General features: G+C 41.2%; 2 protein-coding genes across 6 annotated transcripts in view; both read left to right on the forward strand.

The window, feature by feature from the left end:
• fmnl3 (formin-like 3) overlaps positions 1 to 27,942 on the forward strand; it is a 268,194-nt gene that overhangs the window by 204,821 nt on the left and 35,431 nt on the right. The window lies entirely within an intron of this gene.
• rbms2b (RNA binding motif, single stranded interacting protein 2b) lies at positions 128 to 27,801 on the forward strand. 5 transcript variants are annotated; one of them, XM_083570574.1, is made up of 14 exons: positions 128 to 468; positions 7,080 to 7,243; positions 15,770 to 15,828; positions 16,313 to 16,404; positions 21,770 to 21,927; positions 22,026 to 22,105; positions 22,232 to 22,341; positions 24,036 to 24,082; positions 24,206 to 24,299; positions 24,894 to 24,944; positions 25,046 to 25,153; positions 25,647 to 25,727; positions 25,816 to 25,903; positions 26,774 to 27,801. In XM_083570574.1, the coding sequence occupies exons 1-13, from the start codon at positions 397 to 399 to the stop codon at positions 25,894 to 25,896; spliced, it is 1,197 nt and encodes a 398-aa protein (XP_083426700.1). In that variant the 5' UTR covers positions 128 to 396; the 3' UTR covers positions 25,897 to 25,903; positions 26,774 to 27,801. The 5 variants fall into 5 exon arrangements, with proteins under 5 accessions (XP_083426700.1, XP_083426701.1, XP_083426702.1 ...); XM_083570575.1 differs by having other exon boundaries at positions 171 to 468; positions 7,077 to 7,243; positions 21,776 to 21,927; XM_083570576.1 differs by having other exon boundaries at positions 171 to 468; positions 21,776 to 21,927.

Genomic DNA, 27,942 nt, shown 5'->3' on the forward strand with positions numbered 1-27,942 from the left:
AAAAATCTTTTTTTTATGGGACCCTGAACATTTACAAGTAAAAACGAATCACGTGAGGTGAAAGTAAGTACGTTTTTTTTTTTTTGTGCTTAAGTTAAGTAGTAAAAAAGAAAGCAAACCCTGTACACGTGAGATTTTTTTTTTTCTTCCGTGAGCGTGATTTGATGGTTGGAGGGTCGCGTGCGTGTATCCTGCGCGAGTACGCGCGCGCGCGCTCGGGTCGGTGCGGATCGCGGCGCGCGGCTCCAATCTCTTCCCCACGCTCGGCGCCGAGTGACGTCACCAGGGCAGCCTCGGCGCTGAGCTCTCGCCGCTTTCGTACGGCAACTCACACACACACACACACACACACACACGGTCCGGGGAGGAGGAATAAAAAAATACAAATAAAATAAAATGCTGCTCTCTGCACCGCCGAGGACCGGAAGCAGCCCGTATAACGGCTACACTCACCGGACCGGCAAGAAGGTAACCGCTGTAACGGGACGCGCGCGTGAACGCTCGTGGGGATTTTTCCTCTTGAATTTGCGCCGCCGCGAGCTGCAGTGTCCTTGAAAGTGGAGCGTATGGTAAAGGGGTGTGTAGTGTGTGTATGTAGTCTGTGTATAGTGTGTGTGTGTGTAGGACGGGGAAAGGGGGTGAACCTGAGTCTTTCCCCGTACCGGATAGCGTAAAGCGTTAGTGTAGTGTAGCGGGACAGGGACAGGCGCCGTGGACGCGCATTCACGCGGGCCGGTTTCACGGAAAGACGTGCGAAGCGCGTGACCCTCGCGCCAGCGATTCGTGTGCCCAAGAGAAATTACATATGTGTGTTTGTGTGTGTGTGTGTGTGTGTGTGTGTGTGGGGGGGGGGGGTGGGTGGGTAGATATGTATGTGTGGGGGCAATTACTAAATAAGTTCAACCAAGTTTAAGCAATTTGCCCCACCCATAAATACCCTGATGATGCAAATATGGCTTCTGATAATTAGTGGTGTAAGGGAAAGGTTTTTTTTTTTTTTTTTTTTTTTTTGGGGGGGGGGGGGGGGGGGTCCTATAAAAAAAAGTCCTATATGTCCCTCTTATGAGCCCAAAGAATGTTTCTAAAGTGGTTTATCTTCCTTGCTAGGTATAGAACACCTGGAAATAGGGCAAATTATTTCCATGTACACTACACACACCTTTCTAGGTAAAAACCTACTATTGATGGTATCAACAAGGAAATGTATCGACGAGAGACTTCTGGAATTTTGTATACATTTAAAAAAATAAATAAATAGGAAGTGTTGCCTAGTACATTTCCAGATGTTCAGGACAAACCCCAGAGCAACTGTTCTGGCACTCGGATACACGAGAATCAGGCTGCTGCATGATCAGCACAGTGCCGAACGCCCTGGCAAGGTCATCATCTTCCCAGGCTAAGGACAGCCAAACAACACAGGCTTAGTCCCCAAATCCAGACTTGCGGATTACCAGGTTGGACCGAAAGCGTAAAGCGGACAGGCTCATCGGTTTTGGAAGGACGGAGCATCCCATGAATAAATACGCTGCATCCTCGTTGCTACTTGATATTGCAGATGCTGGATTGGGTTTGAGTGCATCAGCTGTAGCTTTAAGACCGTCATTGTGAACTCATCATCATAAACACGGCTTCCGTGCAACCATAACGTTGAGATACGGTGCTATGTCTGCGCCACGGTGACAGCGTCTGCACTCAAATCATCAAAAAAGAAAATGTGTTGGAAAAGTCTTTAGGATACTTCAGTAATAAGTGGGATTTAGGATCCATCTTAGGAGCGATTTCTGTTATTTTGCTGCGAGAAAGCTGTACCTAGACATCGCTTGACCGAATATTACAACCGACTCGTTATCCTAGGCGTTAATGATGTCTCCTCCAGGTTCTTAACGAAGACGGCCTGAACTAGACCGAACGCCAAATAAGTCAGAACTGTCTTTTTGGGGATATTGTTGTTCCAGACATGGAAAACTCACAGAGGAGACAAAGAGTACACTCCCCATGCAGAGCTGGTAGAAAGCACCAGTGCAAGTGTGTATAGAGTTGAGTTTTGAAACGAGGCTCGGAGAGCATTTTGGCTCCTTCGCACACACTTGGCAGGGATGCAGATCGCTCAGATTAATGACTTGGAATTCCTGGAATTCCCAGCTCGAGCAACGCGCACACATCTGGAGGTGTCGGCAGCCGCAAAGTCGAAGCTTTGCCTTTTTTTTTTTTTTTTTTTCCGGCAGATAGCAGGAAATTTGACAGCTTCATACGTAAAGAAGACGCAGGGAGGAGAAAGGTGTCGAGAAATGGAAGTACAGTGGAAACCCCTCATCTGTAGGTTTTAATGAGAAAATGCAGGAGGAGGAGACGGTCAAGGTTTTTTTATTTTGTTGCTCGCTGTTGCTTTTAATGAAATCAGCATCTCTGTATTTCATTCAACGGACTGAAGCGATTTTGGAAATTTGGATCAGTTTGGAAATGCGCTTGATTTCGGCTAATCTCGATAAATTTTAAGGGTACTTTTTTTTTTACCCTTGCCTCAACACACAAGAGCTCACTCTATAAGTGTGTTTGGATATCCTTTGCTGTCTTGGTGCATGTCTACATCTTTGTATGGTGATGTAAAGGTTTATAGTAAAACAACATTAGTTCCACCTCGTAGACACGTAGCACATACAGGCTACATCTACATTAATCCCAGAAACACTTTACGTCTAAAATCTGCTAAACATCCACACTATTGTATTCATAGTCGTTTCCCAAAAGTTGCTCATCCAACGGCTGAAACCGTGTACGCCCCTGTACCGAGCATTATGACTAAAACATAAGACCCTTCACCCTTCGATCACTCCCGCCCGCCGTTTATTTACTTTCCGACTCTTTAAAACTTTACAGCTATGTCGAGGAAAGGCCCGGTCAAATGACTAAAAATGCATTATCGTTTTTTTAAAAGCTGTAACGTCAAAACGGCGTTTTCAAATCGATCCACTTTGGAGAGCGTTTTCAAAAAGTTTCCGTTGACCAACAAAAAACTGTGAGAAAAATAAACTGAGAGAAAAATACGAAAAAAATTAAATTGGGATGGACATGGCCAAAGTTTTCAAGAAAATACATTTACACACTATTGCCTTCAAAATAGTGTCCTTGCACAGCAAAACAGTGGTCCCAGCGTTCCTGCCACTTCTGTAATATGTCATGGAAGTCTGAAGTGTTTCAACACCTTCTGCGATTCATGCTGGATCTCCACAATAGTGTCAAAACGGCGACCTTTGGGAAGAGGGCGCAGTCTGCAGGAGCCAAATCTGGCGAGTAGGGTGGGAGCGGAAGTGAGATCATGTTGCTACCGGAGAGAAACTCGCTCTATGACAGGACGTTCTAACATGGTGTCCATGACGAGTTGTAACGCATGCGGTCAGAATAGCACCAGCTGCACCGCAATCAATGTACACAGGACGATGTCTTTTGACACACTGACTTAGGAAGGTCGGCGCTCCCTGTGACTGTGCGTGCAGCCTTGTGCTGCCATCTGCTGGCGTGTTGAAACTAGTCTTGAACCATTTTGATACCACGTCTTATCTCTAATGCTGTTCACTCACACAACTTTCACCCAAGTAGCGCAAATGCCAGGAGCCGCATCCAAGTTCTTAGAACTGGTGCATGTGTTAATAGAGTATGTGTGATTCCGGTTGGAATAACGGTTGGACGGTTGGAAAAAAATCAGTTGCTGAAGGCAGTTGTCAGGGTAGGCAGCAACCATTTATTTCAAAATCATCTCCATTCTTCAGTCAAAGCCAGTCGAATGAACATCTCTATGTCTAATGATGAGGAATTCGAACTAAAGCTAATGTCTCCATGTTAAAGGGGTATTAAGTTGCACGCTTTGCATCCACTCATCCCCCTCGAGAAAAGCATCACTGCAAATCAATACTAAATTCTTTTCGATTGACCACGTTTATCCTACAATAATGGGAGCGGCCTCTTCCAGGATGGCCCCGCCCCTCTTTAAAGACGGGACACAAAAGCTCACCGAATGGATTAATGATAAAATAAATGTAAAGCATTAACTATACACTTCATCATCACCCAGTCGAACACCCAGAGGAGAATTCGGAGTGACGGGATGTTATGCTATCGGGGGAAAAAGAATTCATCCCCCCTGTACGATTTTAGACTACACTGATAATTCAGTACTTAGTTGTTTCTTCCTCCAATGAAAGCGTAATGTATACATTCAAATTGCCCCTGCGTACATGGTTTTATTAAAGATGGGAGCGCACGAATTGCTTGCAACTTTTTGCATACCAGATAAATCATTCTTCTCTTCCAACCAAAGAATGTACCTGGTGTTCCTGGCACTTTAGATCCCCCCCAGCAGATATGTTATTGTCTGAACTCTCAGACTAGACTCTCATTATCAGGCAACATATCTCTGGAAGCGATGATAGAGCCCTCACGTGTGCATGGCGCAGTGAAAGAGAGTCTCGATGATTGAATTAGGCAGAGACCGAGATGTACCGGCATGTGCTTCGCTCATATCGATTTGTCTGTGGCCGGGTGTGTTTGCTCTGCAGCTTGTCACAGCGAGCGAAGCTTCGCTCAATAGAAGCGAGAAGGATCGGATCAGCAGGAACTTAGATGCACGGAATGCGAAAACGCAAGGTGTAAATCTCAGGTTTAGCATTAGACGGTGACAAACGTGAAAGGATTGCCTGGGCTAAAGATACCTTTGTTAACTGGATCACTTCCTGAATGCTTTTGAAAAGAAAAACCAAACAAAACATCCAAACATTCTTATACGTTGCTCATTCATTGTTCAGCTGATGGCTTTAGGCGGGAGTCGAGTTGCATCTCACCTTGAGCAGGACGAATGGGCTTGGCAGAGGGGGCTGCTTTTCCGTCATCAGCTTTTCTCACGCCGCAGCGAAGCAGGCGGAGTGGAGCAGCCTTAACGAGACAGTGACTTCTCACTGCCCCCCAGCACATGAGAGAGATTAGTGCCGGACGCTAACAAGCTCAGCCACCAATTAGACAAGCCTCAATGGCCAAGCCTGACCCCGAAGAGGAGCGGAATGGGGCGGCGTGCACCCGATCATCCTGCATGGATGTCAGAAAACGTTCCCTTATTGGGAGCAAGGCCTCTTGAAAATAGAGGGGAATCAAAAAGGCTTTCAAAATCCTTTTAAACATGATCCCAGCCAATTCCAAAGAGAAGGCTGAGAAATGTTAGATAGAGGTAATGTGAGTGCAGATAAATGTTATTCTTGGGTGGGAGATGGCGGCTGTGGATATTTCAGCATTCTTTCAGAGATCACATAAGTAGAGGTACATATCTGGTCCAGGGGAAGTAGGTGTCTGGTACATGGAAAATGGAAACATTTTTTTAATGAAATGCGGTTCTACCTAGCACACCCAAGAGGATGTGGGTGGGGTGCTCAAAGTAAAGCCGATGACATTTAGCATTCGAATGATTACTCGAAGTAAAAACCGTATTATTTAGAGTTCCGAGGTCCTTTTTAGGTTCTAGTGTTAGCAAAGCATCCATTTCTAATAATGAAATCGCTTTCATCCTCTTGATAATTTGATGAGGATGATTCCCGCCTCGGCACCTGCGAAAAGTCCGGAATGATTAGAAAGAGTATATCAAGCACTTTTGCATCCCAGATGTGTCCATGGCCTGGCTTAACCTTTAGGACAGGTATTCCCTGGAAGCCACCCTTCCCAAATTTCAAACATCCAGGAGTGTTCCCAGAGCCCGCGTTAAACCGGTCCATTGTTCCCTGTCCATGGTCTGATTTCACAGGCCTTTCTAATGAAATCTTTCATCCATGCCTGCCCGTGTGACTGATGAGTAGTTAATTGAAAAAGTAAGCAGAGCCTTCGCGAGGGGGGAGTCCGTTTTCCAGCACTACACACAAGCTCAATCTGTAGTGCTTTGATTATGAAAAGTCTAAGCGATTCCTGCACCTACACAAAGGACTAAAACAAAACCACTTATCTTCGTTTTGCTTTTTCTTTTAAGGTAAGCGTTTTTTGGCACACGAAAGGCAGTATACAATTTTTTTCTGGAAATCATACACTTGGGATTTATTCGTTCGTTCGTCTTCGCAAAGTATTTTATCCTTCTTCAGGGTCACGATAATTCTGGAACCTACCCCAGTGGGAACGAGGCTGCATCATACCCTGGACCGGATGGGTTTCATATTTAGGCACTTATTTACACCTAGGAATCATTTAGGAAGGAAACCGACATACAGAGAAAGTCCACACAGACAATAATCTGAGGTCCCAATCAAACCAAGAATTCTGGAACATACAGGGGGTGTTCAAGTCAAACCGGGAAGTTTGAGTTTATAAATAAAAGAACACATTTAAAGGAGTGGAAACTTTATGTTTCGACATACTCCCCTGCCAGATTTATACACTTATCTTGGCATTAAACTAATACCTGGAAAGATTTGTCCTAGGCTTCCCGTGGGCTCACCACCTGCAGGAGGGACCGTAAGGGACGGTGCTGTGAGGATTGGGCAGCAGTCGAAGGCGGGGGTCTGCTTAGACTGCTGCCCCCGCGACCCGAATTACGGATAAGCGGGAGAGAATGAATGAATGAATGAGGATTTGTCCTAGGACTGCCTGCTTCGCTTCGTCATCAGGGAACCACCACCACCAGTGACGGACGGATGACCATCTTTGAAACGTTTACACCATTTAAATGCCTTACTGTGCTTAGCGTCTCATCACCGTACTGTGCCTGAAGTCTTCTGAAGTTCTTCACAGGTTTCTTCACGGGTTCACGGGTTTCTGTACTAACACTGTCTGCCACCTTGATTAACAATCTCCGGAGTGACTCGCGTCATGTGCGCCACCTATCAGTAACAGGACACATTAGTTACACCGGCATCCATTTTTATGCCCGTAAAAAAATGAAAGTCCCGGTTTAACTTTTTACTTTTAACAATCCTTAACATTATCTCTTACCAAATATTTTCGCTTTTTAAGGTTTTCAAATATATAAAAAAAAGACTGGTTTCATTTAACTAGCTCAGTCATATAATATCTCATTGGTGGAACTCAGCTTCTCTTTTTTTTTTTTTTGCCAGGCATATATGTCCTCCACCCAACAAATGGCACCTCCCAGTCCCAACCCTACAACCAGCAGCAATGGAAGCAGCAGTGGAGGGGACCAGCTGAGCAAAACCAACCTCTATATTCGCGGCCTCCACCCAGGGACCACAGACCAAGACCTGGTTAAACTCTGTCAGCCGTGAGTGTCACCTGTAACATGCACTTCTTTGAACTTTCAATGAATTACTAGTACATATGAACAGGTACATTCCAATGAACATATAATGTGTTCTCAATAGTCATACAGGCAACGAGTAGCCAATGCGCTGATTTTACTCTTTCTTAAGTGACAGGAAAGAATTTCTGGGTTTTAAATCTGGATAAGAATACAGATATGAACACTTGGAGCGCTCAACAAATACAGATTGGGCAAATAAAACGATTTTGAAAATGACAAAATTTCCAGGTTAAAAAAAAATCGGCAAATCGATTTCCATTGTTGCTGCTAGAAAATGTAATTTGACGTAGCAGATTTTTGATAGGATTGAAAGGAATTCAGCTCAGACTGCATGGAGAGAGACATTTACACAGCTTCAGAATACGATTCCAAAATGTCCTGAGTTCAACATGCAAGTGGAAAAAACCTGCACCATTGACAACTTGAGCCAAAGCGTTAATGAAGTGATCCCTTGCAGGTATGCAGCATCTTGATTTCAGTAGTCTTTACATTTGGGCATGTGTGCACTATGGATTATTTGTATAATTTCTCCTCTCTTTTACTTTCGCTATGTTGAACTCGGGGGAAAAAAACGTGTCCCTTATCTTTAGCTTCGATGACCCTGCTGTGGAATGAAACCCTTGCAGCAGGCTGTAACTTGTGGTAAAGTCAACAGGGGTTTGGGTTTCAAACAAAGCACTTTCTAGTTGGCAGCACTAAGCCTTTCCAACAAGTAGGCATGATTGCGCCTCCCCTGAAACCTTCCCTCTCCTTCCCTTCCTCCCTTTCCCTAAGCCTCACTTCCTTTTACGGCAAGAAAACGAAGGAGGGGTCTCGTCGCTCCTCCAGCCAAGGAGCTCTGAAGAATTTCACTTTATCTCCGATGTTTTTATACTATATCTCTTCTTCTTCTCTGGCAAAAAAAATAAAAAAACCCAACAGAAATGGTTCAGGACCTCGTGTATAAATGAGCATGCTCCATTAGAAACACATGGTATTGAGAACGTCCATTAGTGAGGATTTTTTCAATCAAGTTCAGAATTCTTTCTTTCATTTTGTGTGTAGGCCTTTTTTTTTTTTTAATAGAGATGCACCATGGGAAACTGTAAGGTCAAAAGTTAAAATGGTAATTTTTGGTACAGATTAAGAGATGAAGGAAAGCAGAAAGGAAAAGCAGAGAGAGGTAGAGAGAGAGGGAGAGAGGCCCTCTCACTTGACTGTAGCAGTCTGGATGAAACCTTGTTGATGTGGCCGCCCAGCCCAACAGGAAACTGCAAGCCCAAGGGGAAAGAGAAAGACAAACAAGGGCAACAACTGGGAGGGAGAAAGAAGGGAAACAGAGAGCAGGAGAAAGGAGCATAGGAGAATGAGCGAGTGTGGCAGGAAAAGAAAGAGAGAGGTGAGGGAAGGGGACTGTAGGCTGAGTGAGAGGAGAGTAAGAGATGTGTCAGGTGTTCCTGAAGCTAATGGTGGCAGCTGGTAAAAGGGACGTTTGCAAGGGTAATTACTTTAAAAAAAAAAAAGCTGAGCTGTGCTTAATATCATATTCGTATTCCTTGTAAAAGTAACGTCGAGACAAAAATCCGTATGCGTAATCCAGAGATTTCATCAAAAGCCCCCGAAAAGGCCGACCTTGCATTATTCCTTAGGTTTAAGACTGTGTGAAGTAAGTGATCTTATTATAATGTTATACATGTTGAGATGAACCCAAATCCGATCTACACGTTTACCTACGATTAAAGAAATATTTAGTTTCTGCTTTAATCATCAAGCAACACAATGTGGGGTCATGCAAAAATATAAAAAGCTTGGAATAAATGGAAGGTTTGTTTGCAACGTCTGTTATTAAAGATCTAATGAGATGTCACGACAACGTTCCATAGTTTTGTTGTCAGCTATTTTAAGTTTAGCTGATTTTTTTTTTCTCGAGATTCACAATGATTAATGTTGCGTACATTCGTTATTTTGAATCGCAATTGATAAACAAAATGAGAATTACATTGGCTTAATATTGAAAGTTTAATCACACAAAGTGTAGTGTTAAACATCTTACAATACCATATATGATCAGTGCCCTGATGGGTATAATATTTTCAAACTAACATTCTAATATAGAAGTTCATCATTGGTGGTCTTTTCTTCATTGGCGAAAATGTTCTTTCTGGAGCCATTCGCACTGATGATAACTAATATGACACAAACTAGAGCAGCGGTCCCCAACTTTTCTTGCGCCATGGTCATGGTTTAATGTCAGACAATATTTTCACGGACCGGCCTTTAAGGAGTGGCGGATAAATGCAACAAAATTAAACGATACGACCAGCATAAAAACTGGTATTTATTTACTGATAATAAATAAAACGGAAATAATGTAAGTTAGGTATTCTTTCTGTGCGGCCCGGTACCAATTGAGGACCACATTGAGTTGGGGACCACTGAACTAAAGCAACACATTTTAAGAGTTCGCACACCATCCAGTAGAACATAGTGTGGCATGGGCAAAGCGAGTGAGGGCCAGGATCTTCTGCAATTAGTGTCTTAGATTTCGTACATGGAACAGTGGTGGGCAGAAACGAAGTAAAAAGTAAAACCAGTAGCTTTATTGTGTATCTAAAGTTTTCCATTTGGGGAGACTTTTACTTCACTACATTACAAAGTCAAATACAGTAATCCCCCGTTTATAAACGGACGCCACTCCACAAAATCTACTTTACGTATACAGTACTGTACTGTATTAACATTTTACTTCATTTAATAATTAATAATTATATTTTTCATATGAAATATTTCATTATTTTAAAATAAAACTCCACAATAACAAGTTTTCTGGTCTATCGTGCTGCAAGAGACCGGGAAAATCAGCGAAACAAATTTCTTATGTGCCAATAGGTGCTGTAAAGCGGAGGATTACCGTATCTCACTTTTTACTCAACTAAATTTTTTGCAAAATCAGTCGTTCCTTTTTTATTTATGGTTAGATACAAATTTGAATCGATATCAATCAGTGTTAGACTGATTAATATTATCATATTAATAGATCGATGTGCTCAAATTAACATTAAAGTCTTTTCCCATAAACTGAGTTGATCAAGTAAAGAGTCTTGTGATAGAAAATCCTAGTACTTTGGATACTTAAGTACATCTGAAGGCAAATATTTTTGTACTTTTACTCAAGTGAAAGTTTAAAGGGACACATTTACTGTAACTGGAATAATGTTTTATCGAGTGTATCTCTACTTTAACTCAGCTACATGTTTTGTGTACTTCGTCCACCAATGACATGGCGTAACATTGTAGGAAGAGGACATGAGAGGGACTTTCTTGTATCTTGTTGCTTTTAAAAAGCGTATGCACTTCTTAGAATGAAGCCAGAAGGTTGGATCAAGCGGCTGATGGATTATGCACTGAAGTTATAGTGTACCACAAACCCGAATAGCTCAAAATAATGTACAAAAATAACAATAAGATCACAAGAAAGTAAAAGTGTATTTGAAAGATTTTGAGGAAAAGCCCCTTTTTTTTGTCATTATTTCATTGTGTTTTTTATTTTTAAAAACGGCAAGTAAACTCAACACAAACCCCTTAAATATTGTTGGTGTAGTATGTGTTCACACTAGTTTGTAGTATATGTCTACACCAGTCTTTGGGAAGACAATAAAAAGCTAGACTTTTATGCTTTGTAGCCTTTTCTACTCACTGAACAAATTTTCATTAGGAATTAAAGCTAATCACGAATTCCTAATGAAGCCAGCTCTGCACACTCTCTTGCAGTGCGTGGTTGATTTTGGCCTCACACACACCTAAAAACACAGACAAACTCCTCCAGCACACCCAAGCTGTATTTCGACCAAGCTAAATAAAGCTCTATAAAGTCAGAAGCGTCTTAGTTTGTCCATTGGGCATGTAATTGCTCCAGAGGGCTTATCTTATTTTTTGTGGTTACTTATAATCAGTTCTGTCTATTCTCAAATAAGCTAAGGATTTACCCAACAGTATGGGTATCCAGTCAGTCAGTTCTAAGGTCCTTCAGAAGTCTTTTGAGTGAGATTTCTTGGTTTTGAAACCTTCTCTTGTACACAGAAGAACATCTGGATGGGCTACAATAAGAGGCCAGCATTTTCAAGTGTTTCCTCCTGGTATGTTCCTGTGATGTAGTCTGGCTAGCAGCTTGTAAAGGTGTGGTGGCTGGCTTTGTGTGTCTCAAAGGAAGCATGAGCTGGCCTTCACCGTCTCTGGTTGGTTGGTGTTGACATATGACCAAATTGGGAGGAAAGGATAGATAAAATATATGAAATATATAAACCAACTGGAGCGTGCTATTACCAAGAAAACATTGGTTTCAGTGCCTGTATTTTTATTTTTCCCATGTTGTCCTTGCCTACGTGCTTTAAAGTTTTAGGTAATATTCTGTAAATCAGTGGAGAGGACAGATTCAGCATCTTTTATTTCAAAAAAGGCCACATAATGGTTTCCCAACTTTTAGCTTTCCAGGTTGGTTGAACCTCTGCCGGCTTTAGGTTCCACTCAATTGAAATAAACCCAGTGTGGTCTCCTGCTGTTGTATGCCATGCCCCTCAAGGTGCAACTAGTTTATTCCTTTTGGTAGTAGAAGTTTTTTGTTACCTGTCAATTTGAGGTAGTCTTCTCTTACCTTTTCTTATCCCGTGTGTTTCTGCCTGCAGAACTGGTTGTTTTTTTTTTTTTGCACCATTCTCACCTTGTACCATTCTCACAATTCACCATTTAGACTCAACTCTGAAGAGTGTCGAGCATGAAAATTTCAGGAGATCAGCATTCTCTGAAATACGGAAGTCCTAAGAGGCCATGCGTTCTATTTTATTTTTTTCTTTCTTGTTTTCTCGTGATCTCGAAATAACATTCTTTCCGTGTATTCGGCATAAGAGCGTGTTCCAGAGGCAGCATCACCACAGCATCGTGGATAATCAGTATTAATCCATTATCTCTGCCTCAGAGAAGTCGAGATGATGCGAAAATGTAGCCGTGATCACGAGAAAACACGAAAGAAAAAAATATTGTAGTGCATGGCCTCTTAGGACTTTTAGGACTTACATACTGAAATCAACTTCCTGCAAAGCTTATGTTGGTTAAGACGCAAGTCAAATGTGGTGCTAAAAACAAGTTACAAAACAATCGTTCTCTCACAGTGGAAGTTGTTGGATGCTTACGTGCCAGTTCAGATTGTAATCAGATACCACATGTGAAAATGCACTGCAGTCAAAATGAAACCGTAGATGTTATTTTCCTTTCACTTTTGGGGTAACAAAGTTGAGAATGCCATAACCCTTCTTCTTATGAGGATCGTTCAATGTTCCAGATGTGCCAGATGTACGAATGTTGTATTTTATCATATTAGATTCTAGGTGTGTGTGTTTGTGTGTGTGTAGTCTGTGATGTTAGTGTGGTGGGGCATTAGGACCCAGTCAGCTGTTACCACTGTGGTGCAGGGCAGGCAAGGAGAACTCTCAGGTTACTCTGCAAGCACATGTCAGGGAAAAAGAGGCCTCTCTCTCTCTCTCTCTCTCTCTCTCTCTCTCTCTCTCTCTCTCTCTCTCTCTCTCTCTCTCTCTCTCTCTCTCCCCCCTCTCTCTCTCTCTCTCTCTCTCTCTCTCTCTCTCTCTCCCTCCCCATCCTCCCTTTTCCCTCTCTTTCTCAGCCTCCCAGGAGATCTCCTCTCCTGCATCCAATCGACACACATATGCAGCTTGGGCCATATATCTTTTATATCTCTGCACCCCCTAGATATGCAAAGCAGGTCTATGTGCACAATAGCATCCATTATTGAGAGCATGGGTTCTCCACATTGTGGTGACCCTCATAAATGCTTCATGCAAACAATACAAATGATAGCAGGAAGCAATGCAACAGGGAAAAAAAAAAACCGAAGAGCAGATTTGCTCTTTCTTTCCGCCCTTGTGGTATCAATGCCACGGTCACAGATGACAGCAGGGTGCTTTTCCTCTTACCTCAGTGTTGAACTTGGAGAGGATTTCGAAATGCACATTTTAATAAAAAAATATGAAATCAGTTATACTGTGAAAACATACATCTATGCCGGCTACTTGTATAGCTGTGTGTAGCCTAGGACTACAAATGAGACAGAGAATACCTTTAATACTTCTACATTCTTAAGAGCAAAGCTCAATAACCAGTAAGGAAAGTACATTTTCAGCGATTCGAAAATCTTATATTGAGAATGCTGACTGTACCGCATTGTGAATTGAAATGATTTAAATAGGAATCACATTCATTTCAACCCTGTGCATTTTTGAAACAGCAACCAGTGGTGGACAGATAGGAAGTACTTAACTACTGTACTTAAGTAGATTTTTCTGCACTATTTAATTTTTGGACGTTTTACTTTTACTCCTAAACAAATATATGTACGTTCTTCTTCTTACATTTTCAAACCAGGCTCGTTGCTTGAGTTTTAATCTACTCGGTGGCATGATCAATATTTTTTTCTTCTTATTGCGCAACCGTTTTCAACCCATCAATACATTTTCTTTCATTGCGCCAGCATTTTTCAGCCTACCACTGGTATATCATTGCCTTGCTATCTCGCACCACAGACGTAGGTTACCCTACAAAGCTAAGAACAAGCAAGTTAAAAGGCAACATAAAAGTATGGGGTTAACGTTAATGAGGCAGAGGGAGTCAGCGATGTAAACATGATTGAGATCAAGGACATTCCTGATCATCATCATCTTTTCTCTGCTTGTGTTCTATATGGTGGTTGTTCGGCCTAAATACATTCATTAGGTAACAAAATTACAAATTTATTGGTATTAATATATTATTATGATCTGGGGTCCAGTTACCAGCGTGACCCTGAAACAAGTAGTAGTAATGCTTAATTTTTACTGTAGTACATGTCAGAGCCTTGAATGAAAAGAACTTGAGTGAAAAAGTGCAGTCAGTACAGTAAAACATGAGTATCTGCACTTTGGAGACTTTTATTTTAACTTCACTACATTTCAAAGTCAAATATCTTTTTACTCAACTACATAACGTTTAGTTGTTCCTTTTTATTTATGAGTGGATTAAAAATGTTCCGGGTAAAAATCCAGGTAGAGCCCGCTTGGTGGTATTTAATTCTACTTCTACAGTTCAGCGAGAAAGCAGAACATTTTGAGAGGAATAAATGATAGAAAGAAAGATGGTTTTTACATAAATTGATTAAGAGTAATAAATCATAGTACTTTGGATACTTAGGCATATCTGAAGGCAAATACTTTTGTACTCAAGTGAAATTTTAAATACATTGTGTACTTCACCATCCACTGTCAACAACAAATCTTTTTTAAAGAAGGTGAGTTCTGTATGGGAATGGAAAATGTTCATTTATATGCTAATTAGTGGGTGTAGGTAAGTTAGTTAATGTTAACAAACTGTAGTGTAAAATTACCACGTTTTGCTTCTTTACAGCCAGGAACAACAGCACCGGCCATATGGAAAATGTTACCACTTTAACCAGTACGCGCTCAGTACCGTGGCGAGCGTAGGATCTTGGAGATAAAGTGGTTTATTATTGGCCGCAGCTGACACAGATCAAGTTTTGCAATCAGAAGTTCTTGAAATGCTAGTTGAAAAGATTTATGTGCATAGCCAAAGCCAGAAATTAGCTATTTTTTATAGTTTCTGTTCAATCTGTGCAACAGTGATGGAAAAGAATCAGTTATTTCTGTTAGAATCCAGAAGCTTTCCTTCCGTGAAACTTTCCTTCTTTTTCACAATTTCCTCTGTAAATGATGAGTGGCCTTTTTTGATTTAAAAAGTTGGTAAATCGGATAATTATAGCCTTTTTTTTTTTTTTTTATGAGCACCGTTATTTAGCATAGGATGCAGCATTGAGTCATGTATATTCTTGTCATGTGAGGTTAGAGGGTCAACCAATCAAATTTCATTAATCTGGAAGGTAAATATTTAAGCCACCTTCACATTGCTTGAGCATTATGGAGCCATGTGGTATTATGCTACACAGTCCTCATGCATGATCCACAAGAGGGGAACGTGATATACATCAACTGTACTGTATAGATTTGGATGTATATGTGTTTATTAAACTGTTTATATACTATTACAGTGTCTGTGATGTAAGCAGTTTATGTCCTCATCAGGTATAATATATTAATTTAGCCCTGGGATGTACCTCAAAGCTTTAGAAAATGAGCTAATGAGCTATCACTGCATTGGAGGCTAACAAACCACCAATGAAACTACAGCAATCAACTGTAGCCCTTAACTGTCCATTATTTGTTGTCCTAAAGCAGAACATTTCAAAGTGACCTCTTGATCTGGTGCACCACTTAGCTCTGCCACTTAGCACTCGGGGTAAAACGTTTTGCCTGTAATTTGAACTCTTTAGCCAAGTTGTTTTGTGCCAGATGAAAAGTATGATGGTGAACAAAGAGTAGGAGGGGGGAAAAAAACGAAAAACAATACGCCATTGTTGATTTTTTTTTTCCTCCTCCCCCCACCCCCCAAAAGGTACGGCAAGATCGTGTCCACCAAAGCCATCCTGGACAAGACGACCAACAAGTGCAAAGGTAGGACGTGCTCTCATCGTGACGTTCTCAGCCGAGTTGGCGTCAAAGCCTCGTTTCATCTGTAGCAAATGTGTGCATCATGATGTAACCGCGCTGAGCTCGCTGTTGAGTAATTCCACATCTGTTGACCTGAAACATTACTGAGTCTGTGTTAGTGTGTGTGTGTGTGTGTGTGTGTGTGTGTGTGTGTGCGCGCACACAGTTCTTTGTCCATGTGGTGCAGCTTGTCAGCTCGAGCCGAGCAGGAAACACTAGTAGCTTAACCTTACTGACTTGAACCAGAAGCTGCTGAATATCATTAATTAGAAATGATTCGGGACACGTGCAGTAGTTGACTATGTATTATGCAGATTATACAGGATTTGAGTACTTGTCACAATTAAACAGACTGTAAATCTGATATCTATCCCTGTTTATTTCTGTGAATGTGTTTGTGTATTGTGTGTGTGTGTGTGTGTGTGTGTGTGTGTGTGTGTGTATATAGGCTATGGTTTTGTTGACTTTGACAGTCCTGCATCTGCGCAGAAAGCTGTTACAGCACTTAAGGCTACTGGAGTTCAGGCTCAGATGGCGAAGGTAAGAGATTACAGTTCTCCAATATGAATCAATCCACAGCGACGGCGTTAACAAAACACTCCAAAACACTATCCTAAATTCTAGCATTGCATTTGTACAGTGTGTCACATTACCACTGAAGAGAATTTCAACACATTTCCATGTACTGAGAAAAGAAAGAATGCTGGTTTGCCCGAAGCCTTTCATAATAGAAGTATAAAGGCAGTTGTTTCTGCTTTTACTCAATCACTTACTCAGTTACTTACATTTCCAGAAATACTTGGCTTGAGGTGGGAATAATCATGCATAACTCACTAGTCTACTTCAGCGATGTTGGTTCAATAGATGTGGAAAAAAAATTCCAATTAAAAACTACACCACTTTAACGGTAAATGTATTAGGATGAGGAAAGAATGAGAGAAAATCTCAACCAAAAGCATTCACAATTGATTTTTTCTTGAAAAAGAGAAAAGAGTCTTGTAGGTTTGTTGGTTTAAAAATCCATGAAATTACTGAGCAACTCAACAACTTTGAGGACGGATGTGGACTGTAATTAATAACAACAGTCTACTACAATGGCTCAGGACCACAGTTTGCATTTAATCGTCTATCACTGCACACCTTAACAATAATAAAACTGTAATGAATGGGCATTCGGAGCCACCCAGATGAGGACGGGTTCCCTTTTGAGTCTGGTTCCTCTCAGGGTTTCTTTAACATGCCTTCTCAGGAAGTTTTTCCATGCTACAGTCACCACTGGCTTGTTTATCAGGGACAAACGTACAATCATAAAGAACAAACTTATGCTTATACTACATTATCTCTGTAATGCTGCTTCGAGACAATGTCCATTGTTAAAATGCGCTGTATAAATAAAAACGAATCAAATTGACTTTAAGGGAGTTTTCTGTTCTGGCACCGAGGTGGTGGAATGAGTTTCCCCTAGATGTCCAAACAGCTGATTCACTGTCTATCTTCAAACGATGGGTGAGAACCTGTCTCATCCTGAAACACTTAATCTATCACTCGTTTTTTTATGTATTTATATATTTAAAATGTGCTATAATTCTTTCCAGTGAACTTTCAGGCTGATGGTATTTTAAATCTGCAACCTACTGAACCAGTGTTAATGTATTCATTGATAGAGAACTTTGTACATCGCACTGGATAAGGGTCATCATCCACACCAGTGATCCCCAACCCCCGGCACTGGTCCGTGGGTCAATTGGTACCGGGCCGCACAGAAAGAATACATAACTTACATTATTTCCGTTTTATTCATGATCTGATTTTGAATGGTGTTTTATTTTGGAAAATGACCGGATTCTCTCTGCCACATCTGTCTATGACTCACTCTTAAAGCATGTCATGATGCCTCGGTCACATGTCTTACCTCCATCCGCTACCTTCTTAAAGGGGCTCCGGCCGCTAACACATAATACATTACCGCTAAATTGAAACCCCCAAGCTAGCAAAATGAACAAAAAACAACACAGTGGATTCACGTTTATTATTATATTTAGAAAATACCTGCCGGTCGTATTGTTTTATTTGGTTGCATTTATTCGCCACACCTTAAAGGCCGGTCCATAAAAATATTGTCCGTCATTAAACCGGTCTGTAAAAATATTGTCCGACATTAAATTGGTCCGTGGCGCAAAAAAGGTGGGGACCACTGATCTACACCAATCAGGCATAACATTGTTGAAGTCACCCAAATGAGGATGGGTTCCCCTTTTGAGTCTGGTTCCTGGTTCAAGGTTTCTTCCTCATAACATCTAAGTGAGTTTTTCCTTGCCACAGTCGCCACGGCTGCTCATCAGGGATAAACACACACCATTCACCTTAACTGTTGATTTCTGTAAAGCTGCTTTGAGACAATGTCTGTTGAAAAGCACTATAAAAATAAACTTGACTTGATAACATTATAACTGGTGAAGCGAATAACACTGATTTATATCTTGATCATGGCACCTGTTAGTGGGTGGGAAATATTAGGCAGCAAGTGAACATTTTGTCCTCAAAGCTGATGCATTAGAAGCAGGAAAAATGGGTGAGAGTAAGGAGTTTGACGAGGCCGAATTGTGATGGCTAGACGACTGGGTCAGAGCGTTTTTAAAACTGCAGCTCTTGTGGAGCGTTTCCCATTCTGCAGCGGCCAGTGTCTATCAAAGCACAGCGGTTAACCCGGCGGCGGGGTCACGGGCGGCTGAATGCTCAATGATGAACGTGGGGAGCGAAGGCTGGTCCGTGTGGTCCGATCCAACAGATGAGCTCCTGTAGCTCAAAGTACTGAAGAAGTTAATGCTGGTTCAGATAGAAAGGTGTCAGAATACACAGTGCATCGCAGTTTTTGTTGCACACGGGGCTGCGTAGCCACAAAAATTAGGCAGGTGGTCAGAATGTTATGCTTGATCGGTGTAAATATAAATAAACTTTTGTTCCCAGCCCAACAACTGCCCTCTGACTTCAAGTATAAGTGAATTTTGAGGAAATCTTTTTCCTAATACAGAAAATCCAAAATAAAAAGAGTGAGTATTCCTTTAATAAGAAAGAGTGATGTTTTCTGGGGCTGCTCTTTAGACCATGGCCTGTATATGTGTGTGTGTGTGTGTGTGTGTGTGTGTGTGTGTGTGTGTGTGTGTGTGTGTGTGTGTGTGTGTGTATGAGGGTGTATGTGAGAGGGTGCCAGTCCGTGAAAATAGTGTAGTCAACTCCATTAGGCCCGGGCATGTTCAGCACTGAACTTGCTGAGAGCAAACAAGGAGTGCCAGAGGGTCCTGTTTCCGCTTTAAGAGTCCATTTCTCTCTCTATTACTCCTCTCTCTTTTTTTTCCCTCTCTCCCTCATTTCCATTGCTACACTGTCTCCTTCTTCCTGTCTCTCTTTTCTGTGTATGTCACATTTTTCTCTCTAGGTCTCGTCCTATGAGTGTTCCTCTCTATTATGAATACGTGTATATAAGATTAAAGTGTGCACAAGTTTGGAAGTGTAGCCTTTTCCCTCTGCCTCACAAAAAAAGAAAGAAAAGAAGAAGCCAGACTCGTCATGACGTTTCACTCCAGACTTAATTACGACCATCTTCGGAGTCTCTTAGCACTCTGACCTATTTAGGAATGTAAGGCGTGTGTGGCAAGTGCCTGAGGCTTCCCAGCACCTCCCATTTTCCTGCATAAGCAAAAGCGAATCGTCTGAAGATGCGATGAGATCTCTGCGAGAAAGAGAGAGAGACGAGGAAAGGAAAAAATCACCTTCACCGCAGGTCACTGCAGTTGCGCATCCATTATTCATGACATGGAGATGAAGCGGAAATGCATTTACAGCTTTTTAATTTCATCTTCGAGTAATTAATATGCAGAGCGGTGTCGGGGTGAATTGCAGGTCCGCCACATCCCAGCTGTCTTTACAATTCTTTGAGTCAGGATTGGGTAAGTGACACCGAGCGTAGCCGGGACGCCGGCTAACATACCACGTGTATACCGCGTGATACATGCAGAAAGAGGTCCTTCTGGGTGCACGGAGGTAAAAAAAAGGCAACTCCTGTTGCATCGTAATGTGCAGATAGGACTAATTGGCTGAGGCTATGCAAAAACATGCATCGCGGATGTATTTATTAGCAGGTGAGAGTCCGTGTTATGCTATGGGCTGTCATATTCCAGAGCCAATTAGGATGTGCATATGGTAATAAGTTGACAGCCTGAACATCTCCAAGCCAGTTATTTTGACACCTTTTATCTAGAAGCCATTAGTCATTGTATAAATATCTGGACTTAATTCTGGCTGCCATGCCAATGGAATACATATCCAGATACACACGCACACACACCATATTTATATTAATTGTGTCTCAGTCCTGTCTCTCGAATCTCGAACTCTTTCTTCTTGCTAGATCTTAGTTTATATTCCACAGGAAATGTCCTTCACGCCATCACATTCAACTCATCTACACGCTCTTCCCTTTAACCCGAATTTTTACCTCACCTTCTTTCATAGAATTCAAATCTCGAACTTTTTATATCCGAGATTCTCTAAACTACGACTTGTACACTTCCCACATCCATCCAGAATTCCAACTCTGTCCTCGTTCGATCCGCTTAAACAAAACAGAAACCTTCTCACGTTCGTCTCAATCTCTTCCTTTTATTTTCCTTCATCTGTCGTCCTAAAATAGTCAACTTAACCTCTTCTTTCATCCCTCAGTCTCAGCTGCTCCTCACTTCTTCTTTATTCACCGCTCTCTTTTATACGCCGCACACTCTTCTGTCGTCTGTCTTTCTTTTACATACAACCCAAACTCTTTTTTCATCAGTCCCTCTGTTGTACTCATCTCAACCGCTTTCTTTATCCTCCTTCCTCTTACACATAACTCGAAATCTTTCTTCATCAACTCAAACTCTCCGTTCTTCTGCCACCCTCTTACATGTAATTTAGACACTTCTATCATCACTCATTCATTTATGCTCATCTCAAACTTTTCCTTCATCTGTCAATCAACGTATCAAACTGTTCACTCATCACTCATTTTTTGACACAATCTTTCATCACTCCATCAGTTATCCATTCCTTCAAACTCGACCTACTGTATATCCATCGTTCTTTTATGCGTAACTCAGACTATTTCTTCATCTGTCATTCATTAATACTCAACTTAAACTCGATTTTTATCACTCAAACTCTCCCTCCATCCATCATTCTTTCTTCACAACTCAAGCTTTTTCTTTATCCGTCATTTTTCAATACTCAACTTAAACTCTGCCTTCATCACTTATTCTTTTATTCGCAACTCAGACATTTTCTTCGTCTGTCATTCTTTTATACTCAACTCAAACTCTGCCTCCATCCATCATTCTTTGACATGCACCTTTGACATCATTCTCAGGAATCTCAGGCTTTTTCTTCATCTGTCAATGTTTAGTACTTAAGTCCAACTCTTCCTTTACCAATCTTTTTTTTTTTTATATCCAACTCAAACTCTTCATTCATCACTCGTTTTTTTTATATCCAACTTAAATGTAACCTTCATACCTCACTCTTTCCTTCACAACTCATCTGTCTGACTTTCTCTTCATCTGTCAACTTAAACTCTTCGTTTATCCTCTTTTCTCAACCATCAATCTTTTACATGCAACTCTTCCATCTGTCACCTTTAAAATCTAATGCTTATATTTACTGTCACCCTCTTGAGTATTCAACTTTTCCTTATATCATATTCTTTTCAAATTCATACTTTTAAGATTCAGCTTACAGGTTTCCTCCACCCTCATTCCCCACTAACTGTATTTCATGCTGCAAATTATTGTTTATCTTTTGTCTTCTTTTCTATTATGATTTCTTTAGTATAAAAAAAATGCTGAGCGGAAAATCTTCAGCACAATCTCTTTTGCAGCAACAGGAGCAGGACCCTACCAACCTTTATATCTCCAACTTGCCCTTGTCCATGGACGAGCAGGAGCTGGAGAGCATGCTGAAGCCCTTCAGCCAGGTCATCTCCACACGCATTCTCCGCGATGCCAACGGTGCCAGTAGAGGAGTCGGCTTTGCCAGGTAAATCCGGCCTCGGATTTCTAACACAAACGAAATCCTCTGGGAATAACAAATTACTGCATAGCACATTGGTCTATAACATCTAAAACTCTAAACAGGATGGAATCGACGGAAAAATGTGAGACCGTTATTCAGCATTTCAATGGCAAATACATCAAGACACCACCTGGAGTAGCAGGTATCCGACCATTTCAGTTGCATGTGATTTATTTACTCATAGAATCGATTTTAGTTGTTTCATGTTTTTTTTTTTTTTAGATGCAGCTTTCGTATTATTACTAATGTCCTGTTGTCATTTGCCCAGTGCCCACAGAACCTCTGCTGTGCAAGTTTGCAGACGGGGGACAGAGGAAACGTCAGAGTCAGGGCAAATATCTTCTAAACGGTCGGCCGTGGATGAGAGACGGAGAGACGGTGAGAAATAATAGTTAAACATGACATATTCACAATGTCCTTTACGTGCACCGACATGTCAAAGGTTTGTGTGGGGGATTTCAGTAATTATGGAAATCTAGAAATGAAAGTGAATAGAATGAAAAGTCTACAGTTCTGAAAGCCGTATTTAGAGATTAAGAGATTTTTTTTTACATGAATTGCTATATATGATATATATGATCGATCAGAAAGTGGCTGGAATTCATATTCCAGATTTACATTAACGTGCTCATTCTAATGGAAGATCGTTTCTATGGTAACGGAATGATTGACGCGCCACATAAATATACAAATATAAAAATGTGTTTCTTGCATTGTGCATTTCACACCCTGGCCTTCACTGATCAATCCACCTCTTAATACCATCATTAGAACACCACGGCTATAGAAACTATCAATATTATACAGAAACGCAGAATAACAAAGCGCAGACACGAATCTTATACAGTTAGAATGAATGCTTTTATTGAAGCAAGAAACACAATAAGCACAATTCAAGAAGTCTCCTTGCACTGAAGCCACAACTGCATCTCCCGCACACATCACCTCCAGCAGAAGCATCGATATTAACCTCATTTATTTTATTTTTGTGCTTGTGTAATTTTGTGTTTTTCCGCATTAAAGTTCTTGTAGGTCATTTCCTAAGGAAAGTCAAACTGTGTGTTTTAGTGCAAATTCTACAGGAAATAAAAACGGGTCATGAAAAAGCTTAACGGTTTTGAACTATTTTGACCCACGTGCCTCACGACATCCAGCTTTTCTTAAGAAGTCCATCTTGTAAACGTCCTTGAAAGTGTATCTGCGACCAGGTCAATTTCTTCTCCTCTGTCAGCCATAACGGAGTGAAAAAGCAGCTATTAAATCCCCATGCATAAACTTGAGCTTGTGCAGATTGCTACAGATGTCGTTTGTGAGCTCTGATTAGTGGCTCCGACTCGGGGACCTTGGAGTTGCCAACTTGCAGTTTGGTTAAAGCAACAGCTTCAAGCAACATGGATTCGAAGCTTCCAAGAGTCTCCACTTTTCATTTCTGTTTAAAGCAGTGCACCTGACAGAAACGTATTAAATATACGAAGAGAATGGACTATTGGGACAAAAATATATTAAAAAGTCAGGCAGGAGAGACGGCCATGCTGGCCCTGATGGCCTCCCACTGGTTTCCTGATATACTCTTTAGTGAGGAGATTTTTAACATTTATGGTCTCCGGTTTCAGCACTTTCCAACAATGTTCTCATTGAGGCAGTAGAAGTTCCATAATATTAAATGTAATAGTTCAGAAATACAACAATCCCGTTGTCATGCCCTCGTCATGTTTTATTCCCAACATCACAATTGTTCCAGCATGCAGAATCGAGTATGTTTTGATACGCTTCCGAGAAGGCTTTCCACTAGATTTTGGAGCAGTCAACAATTGGCTTTATCCCAAAGATGTTTAAAGGGGTTGAGGTCAGAGTTCCTCCAGTCCTAATATGGCAAACCGTGTCTTCGTGGAGCCGGCTTTGTGCACAGGGTTATTGTCATGCTGGAACAGATTTGGGCTTTTTAGTTTCAGTGAAGGGAAATTGTGCGCTTTAAATTCTGCGATTTCTCGGAATACTCTCCTACGAGTGCCATGGCCAGGCGTCCACAAAACTTTTTCAACTCCTCACACGTGCTTGTTTCCCCGTTACAGGGTGGAATGATGCTGACCTATGACCCCACCCCTGCCCTACAGAATGGGTGAGCTTGTAGCAGTCAGATATACTGTATACTTACACTAACCCAGAATCCTCTGTGAGGTTATGGAGGATCCCACAAATGTGAAAATGGCATGTTTTTGTTTGTGTGTGTCTCCCCCTGCAGGTTCTACTCCTCACCCTACTGCATCGCTCCCAACAGAATGATCACACAAACCTCTGTCTCTCCATACATGCATTCCCCGGTTTCAACGTACCAGGTCAGGCTTGTTCCCATGCCTCATATTTACACATCTCATGTAGCCCAGTCTGTGTGTGTGTGTGTGTGTGTGTCTCAATGCATATATATAAGCATAGAATGTTATGAAGACTGTGCAGGTTTTCAGGCTCCCAAATTATTTGTAATGTTTGTTAAAGAAGGCCAGGGCTATTTTTTATATTTTCACCATACTCTTGGAAAAATTCATAATGTGTATCAGTCTTTTCTTAAATGTGAAAAAAGCATTCAAAAGGGATTCTTAAAACTGTCTTTAATTTATACAACTGAGCAGTTGTGGGGTTAAGGGTCTTGCCCAGAGGCCCAGGAGAGATTTAATTTAAGACTTTGTCCTAAAAGAGTCATTTAGCTATTTATAAAAAATAAATAAATAAAAAAAATAAAAAAGAGAAAGAAATGATTTCAAAACTGCTTTTTAGTTTCGGAGAGAATTTTTTTATAGAAATATATTATTTAATTAACCGATAAAAGGCATTTTTGTATTTCTATATTTATGCAAATCAATTCTCATGCTTCCTTGAGCGTGCCAGTGTGCTGACTTGGCGATAAACAGACCGCTTTCCCCCCTGTTCTACAGGTACACAATCCGTCCTGGATGCACCATCAGTCGTACCTCATGCAGCCCACGGTAAGTTTACCTTTAAAGCAGCACGACGTCCATCAAACGAGCCCTGGTACCGTACGGGTTTAATCAACTTTCCCCTCATTTACACGCTGGCATACCCGCAGGGAACGCTCCTAACACCTACCATGGATCACACTCTGTCCATCCAGCCTGCTGCCATGATGCCACTGACCCAGCAGCTCAGTCATCTGTCCCTGGGCAGCACTGGCACAGTGAGTCCTCCGACACTCGACTCAATGTCCACTTCATCGTTGCTCAATGATTTATTTATAGTGACGGAATTATAGGAACAGTTCTCATGTGAGAGTCTTCAGGAGTTGATTGCTTCTTGGAAGTATGACAAATCAATAGTTTTGTGTGTATGTATGTATGTATGTATGTATAGATAGATAGACAGACAGATAGCTAGAGAGGCAGACAGACAGACAGACAGATATAGACAAACAGATAGATAGAGACAGACAGACAGACAGGGAGAGACAGACAAACAATAGATAGATAGATAGATAGATAGATAGCCATAAATCCATAAAACACATTACATTATTCATTATTACATGTACAAAACTACAGGACATGCTGTTGTTGGTGAATAATTCATTTCTGGATGCACATCACATCATTGGCCATTGTTTATTGTTTTCCACCCATCATCATGTTGTATCCCATATATAATTGTTATACGTCTTTTCTCTGTGTTGTCAGTATATACCTGCAAACACAGCTATGCAAGGGACATACATACCCCAGTACACCCAAGTGCCTCCTGCCAGTGTCTCAGTCGAGGTAAAGCAGCAACAGCAACCAAGATTACAAAGTGTTTATTCTTAGAATTTTTTTTATTTTTTTTGCTCACTCGTTTATAAAATTGTAGGAAAACGGTGTCCAGCAGCCCCAGGTTACCATCGAGGCGACCACAGAGCATCCAGCATACTCCTACCAGCATGGCAAATGAAGACAAGGTATTGTTGTTCATGGAGAAATCAGTTTTAGTCTTTTGTTTTCTTCATTCCGAGTTCCTTTTCAGGCTCAACACTTTTGTAAAGTATGATTATTTGATTCAATGTAGCATCAGCTTCCAGTACCACTATATGCAGTGGTAGCTATGATAGCTATGAAATGAAAAGAAGAGACTACTGGGAATAATTTGATACACATTCATGTCCAAAAAATATATTAAAACATAAGATTCTGTATATGACTCCCCATTCCACTCAGAAATCTTGGCCGTGTGTGTGTGTGAGATGTCAGACACTGTACTATTAACATACGATTGGCTGATTGCTCATTTTCATGTTATATGAGGTGGTATCAAAACATTTCTAGACTAGTTTTGTAACACGCCAGCAGATGGCAGCACAAAGCTGCCCGCACAGTCAGAGGGAGCACCAAAATCTATAAGTCAGTGTGCCAAAAGAATGTCCTGTGTACATTGGTGCTTTTTTGACCACGTGCGTTACCATCATGTACAGCAAATTGGTCCGAAAAGCAAACGTGAAGTTTACGTTGATGCTGCAATGAGTTGTTTTTGAGTGGCATGCGTGCTTTCAGAGTGAAAGGAGAGCGCCGAAAGAAAGGGGCCAGAATTTCAATAGTGTGTTCTACTGACCTTAAGGCGTTCGAAGGAGGACATTTGGCGAAAGCGGGCTAGTCTCGAAACTTTGATACCACCTCGTAGTACGAGCCCATTCAAAGGGATTTCTATGGCAGACCCTTTTTTTTTTTTTTCGACCACACAAACAAATCCAGATCTGAAACAGACTGGACACAACACTTCCAATTTGCTTCCTCGAGCACTTCAAATGACGGCGTGTCTCTCTTTTGTCCCGCAGCTAATCCGTGCAGGAACAAGCAGTCAATGTGTCTCCACTTTCTGCTGCTTTGGACATCAAAGGAGAGACACTGACATCTAAAGGAGCCTGTCCCCTAGTCATTTAAAGGAAACAGACAATAATTCTACTGGAGACTCTTTCAAGGGTGCAAAGACCAAGCAATGGAAAATGTAACCTCTTTTGGCAGCATTAAAAACAACATGAAGGAAGCGATGCACTCGAGACGAGGGCGAGGAAAGCTAGCAAATGTTCACACATATACAAACACACAGTTTCTCTCTTACACTTTTTCCCCCACTTAAAATCCAGCTTTAATTTGGTCATCCAGCATAAAGGACAAAACTATCATTTTTAGGACAGTAGTATATAGTTGATTTTTATCCCCCCCCAAGTATTTTTCTTTTCATTCCCAAAACTGTTTTAAATATGTGACTGCTTTCAAAAAGTGTTTTAGAAGTAGGTTTTTTTTTTTTTTTGTACATAGAAAAAAAAGCAATGTTTTTCTTTTTCAAAGGTTTTTGCTGCATCTTTTTTTAAATCGTATATCAAACGGTTTTAATTAAACGTGGAACCAGTTGCTTAAGCGTGACTCTAAAGCGGTTCAGAATACGGTGGAAAACCCGTTGTGTTGTAAACATCGGCATCACCCAGCGGTTTGAAGTGACTCGCAGTCGCCATTTTTAACGAAGGTCAGAGTTTAATAGTGGAATCAAGATCATAGACGTGCTATTCTGCCTCCGTCCCTAAAATGCTGCTTCGTCTCAGAACCGAGGTCAGACTCTTTTGAGATATTTTGTTTTTCTTATTTAAAGTTAAATTGTCTTTTTCAGAAAACTTTCCTAAAATTAAATGCCAGCATAGTATGGTCTTCTGCATACTTTTGTGATACTTCACATCCATTTCTTTAAAAACAAAAAAACATGAATTACACTCAGAGTTACACAGAGTTGCACTCAGGCCCGGGACAAACCCTGTTCATGACCATTAAAAGGTTGAATAAATTGGGCTACTTTTTCAGAAACTAGAAAGATGGTAGTATTGGGACACCTGACTTTTTCTTCCATGTGTGGTTCTTCTTCAAACTGTTACAACAAAGTAGGAGGCACTTTGAGTGGCCTGCTAGAAACAAACAATTTTGATCGAATTGCAACACTGACTACCCCGTCCTC

This window comes from Silurus aristotelis (genome assembly GCF_946808225.1).
Source record: "Silurus aristotelis genome assembly, chromosome: 19".
Classification (NCBI taxonomy): Eukaryota; Metazoa; Chordata; class Actinopteri; order Siluriformes; family Siluridae; genus Silurus; species Silurus aristotelis.

Excerpts from the sequence above, each read along its gene's own strand:
- rbms2b (XM_083570573.1), top strand. The coding sequence starts at position 397 with ATGCTGCTCTCTGCACCGCCGAGGACCGGAAGCAGCCCGTATAACGGC. Across the intron at positions 469-7,076 it reads CTCACCGGACCGGCAAGAAG|CAGGCATATATGTCCTCCAC; the intron begins GTAACCGCTGTA and ends TTTTTTTTTTGC. Across the intron at positions 22,106-22,231 it reads GACACCACCTGGAGTAGCAG|TGCCCACAGAACCTCTGCTG; the intron begins GTATCCGACCAT and ends TCATTTGCCCAG.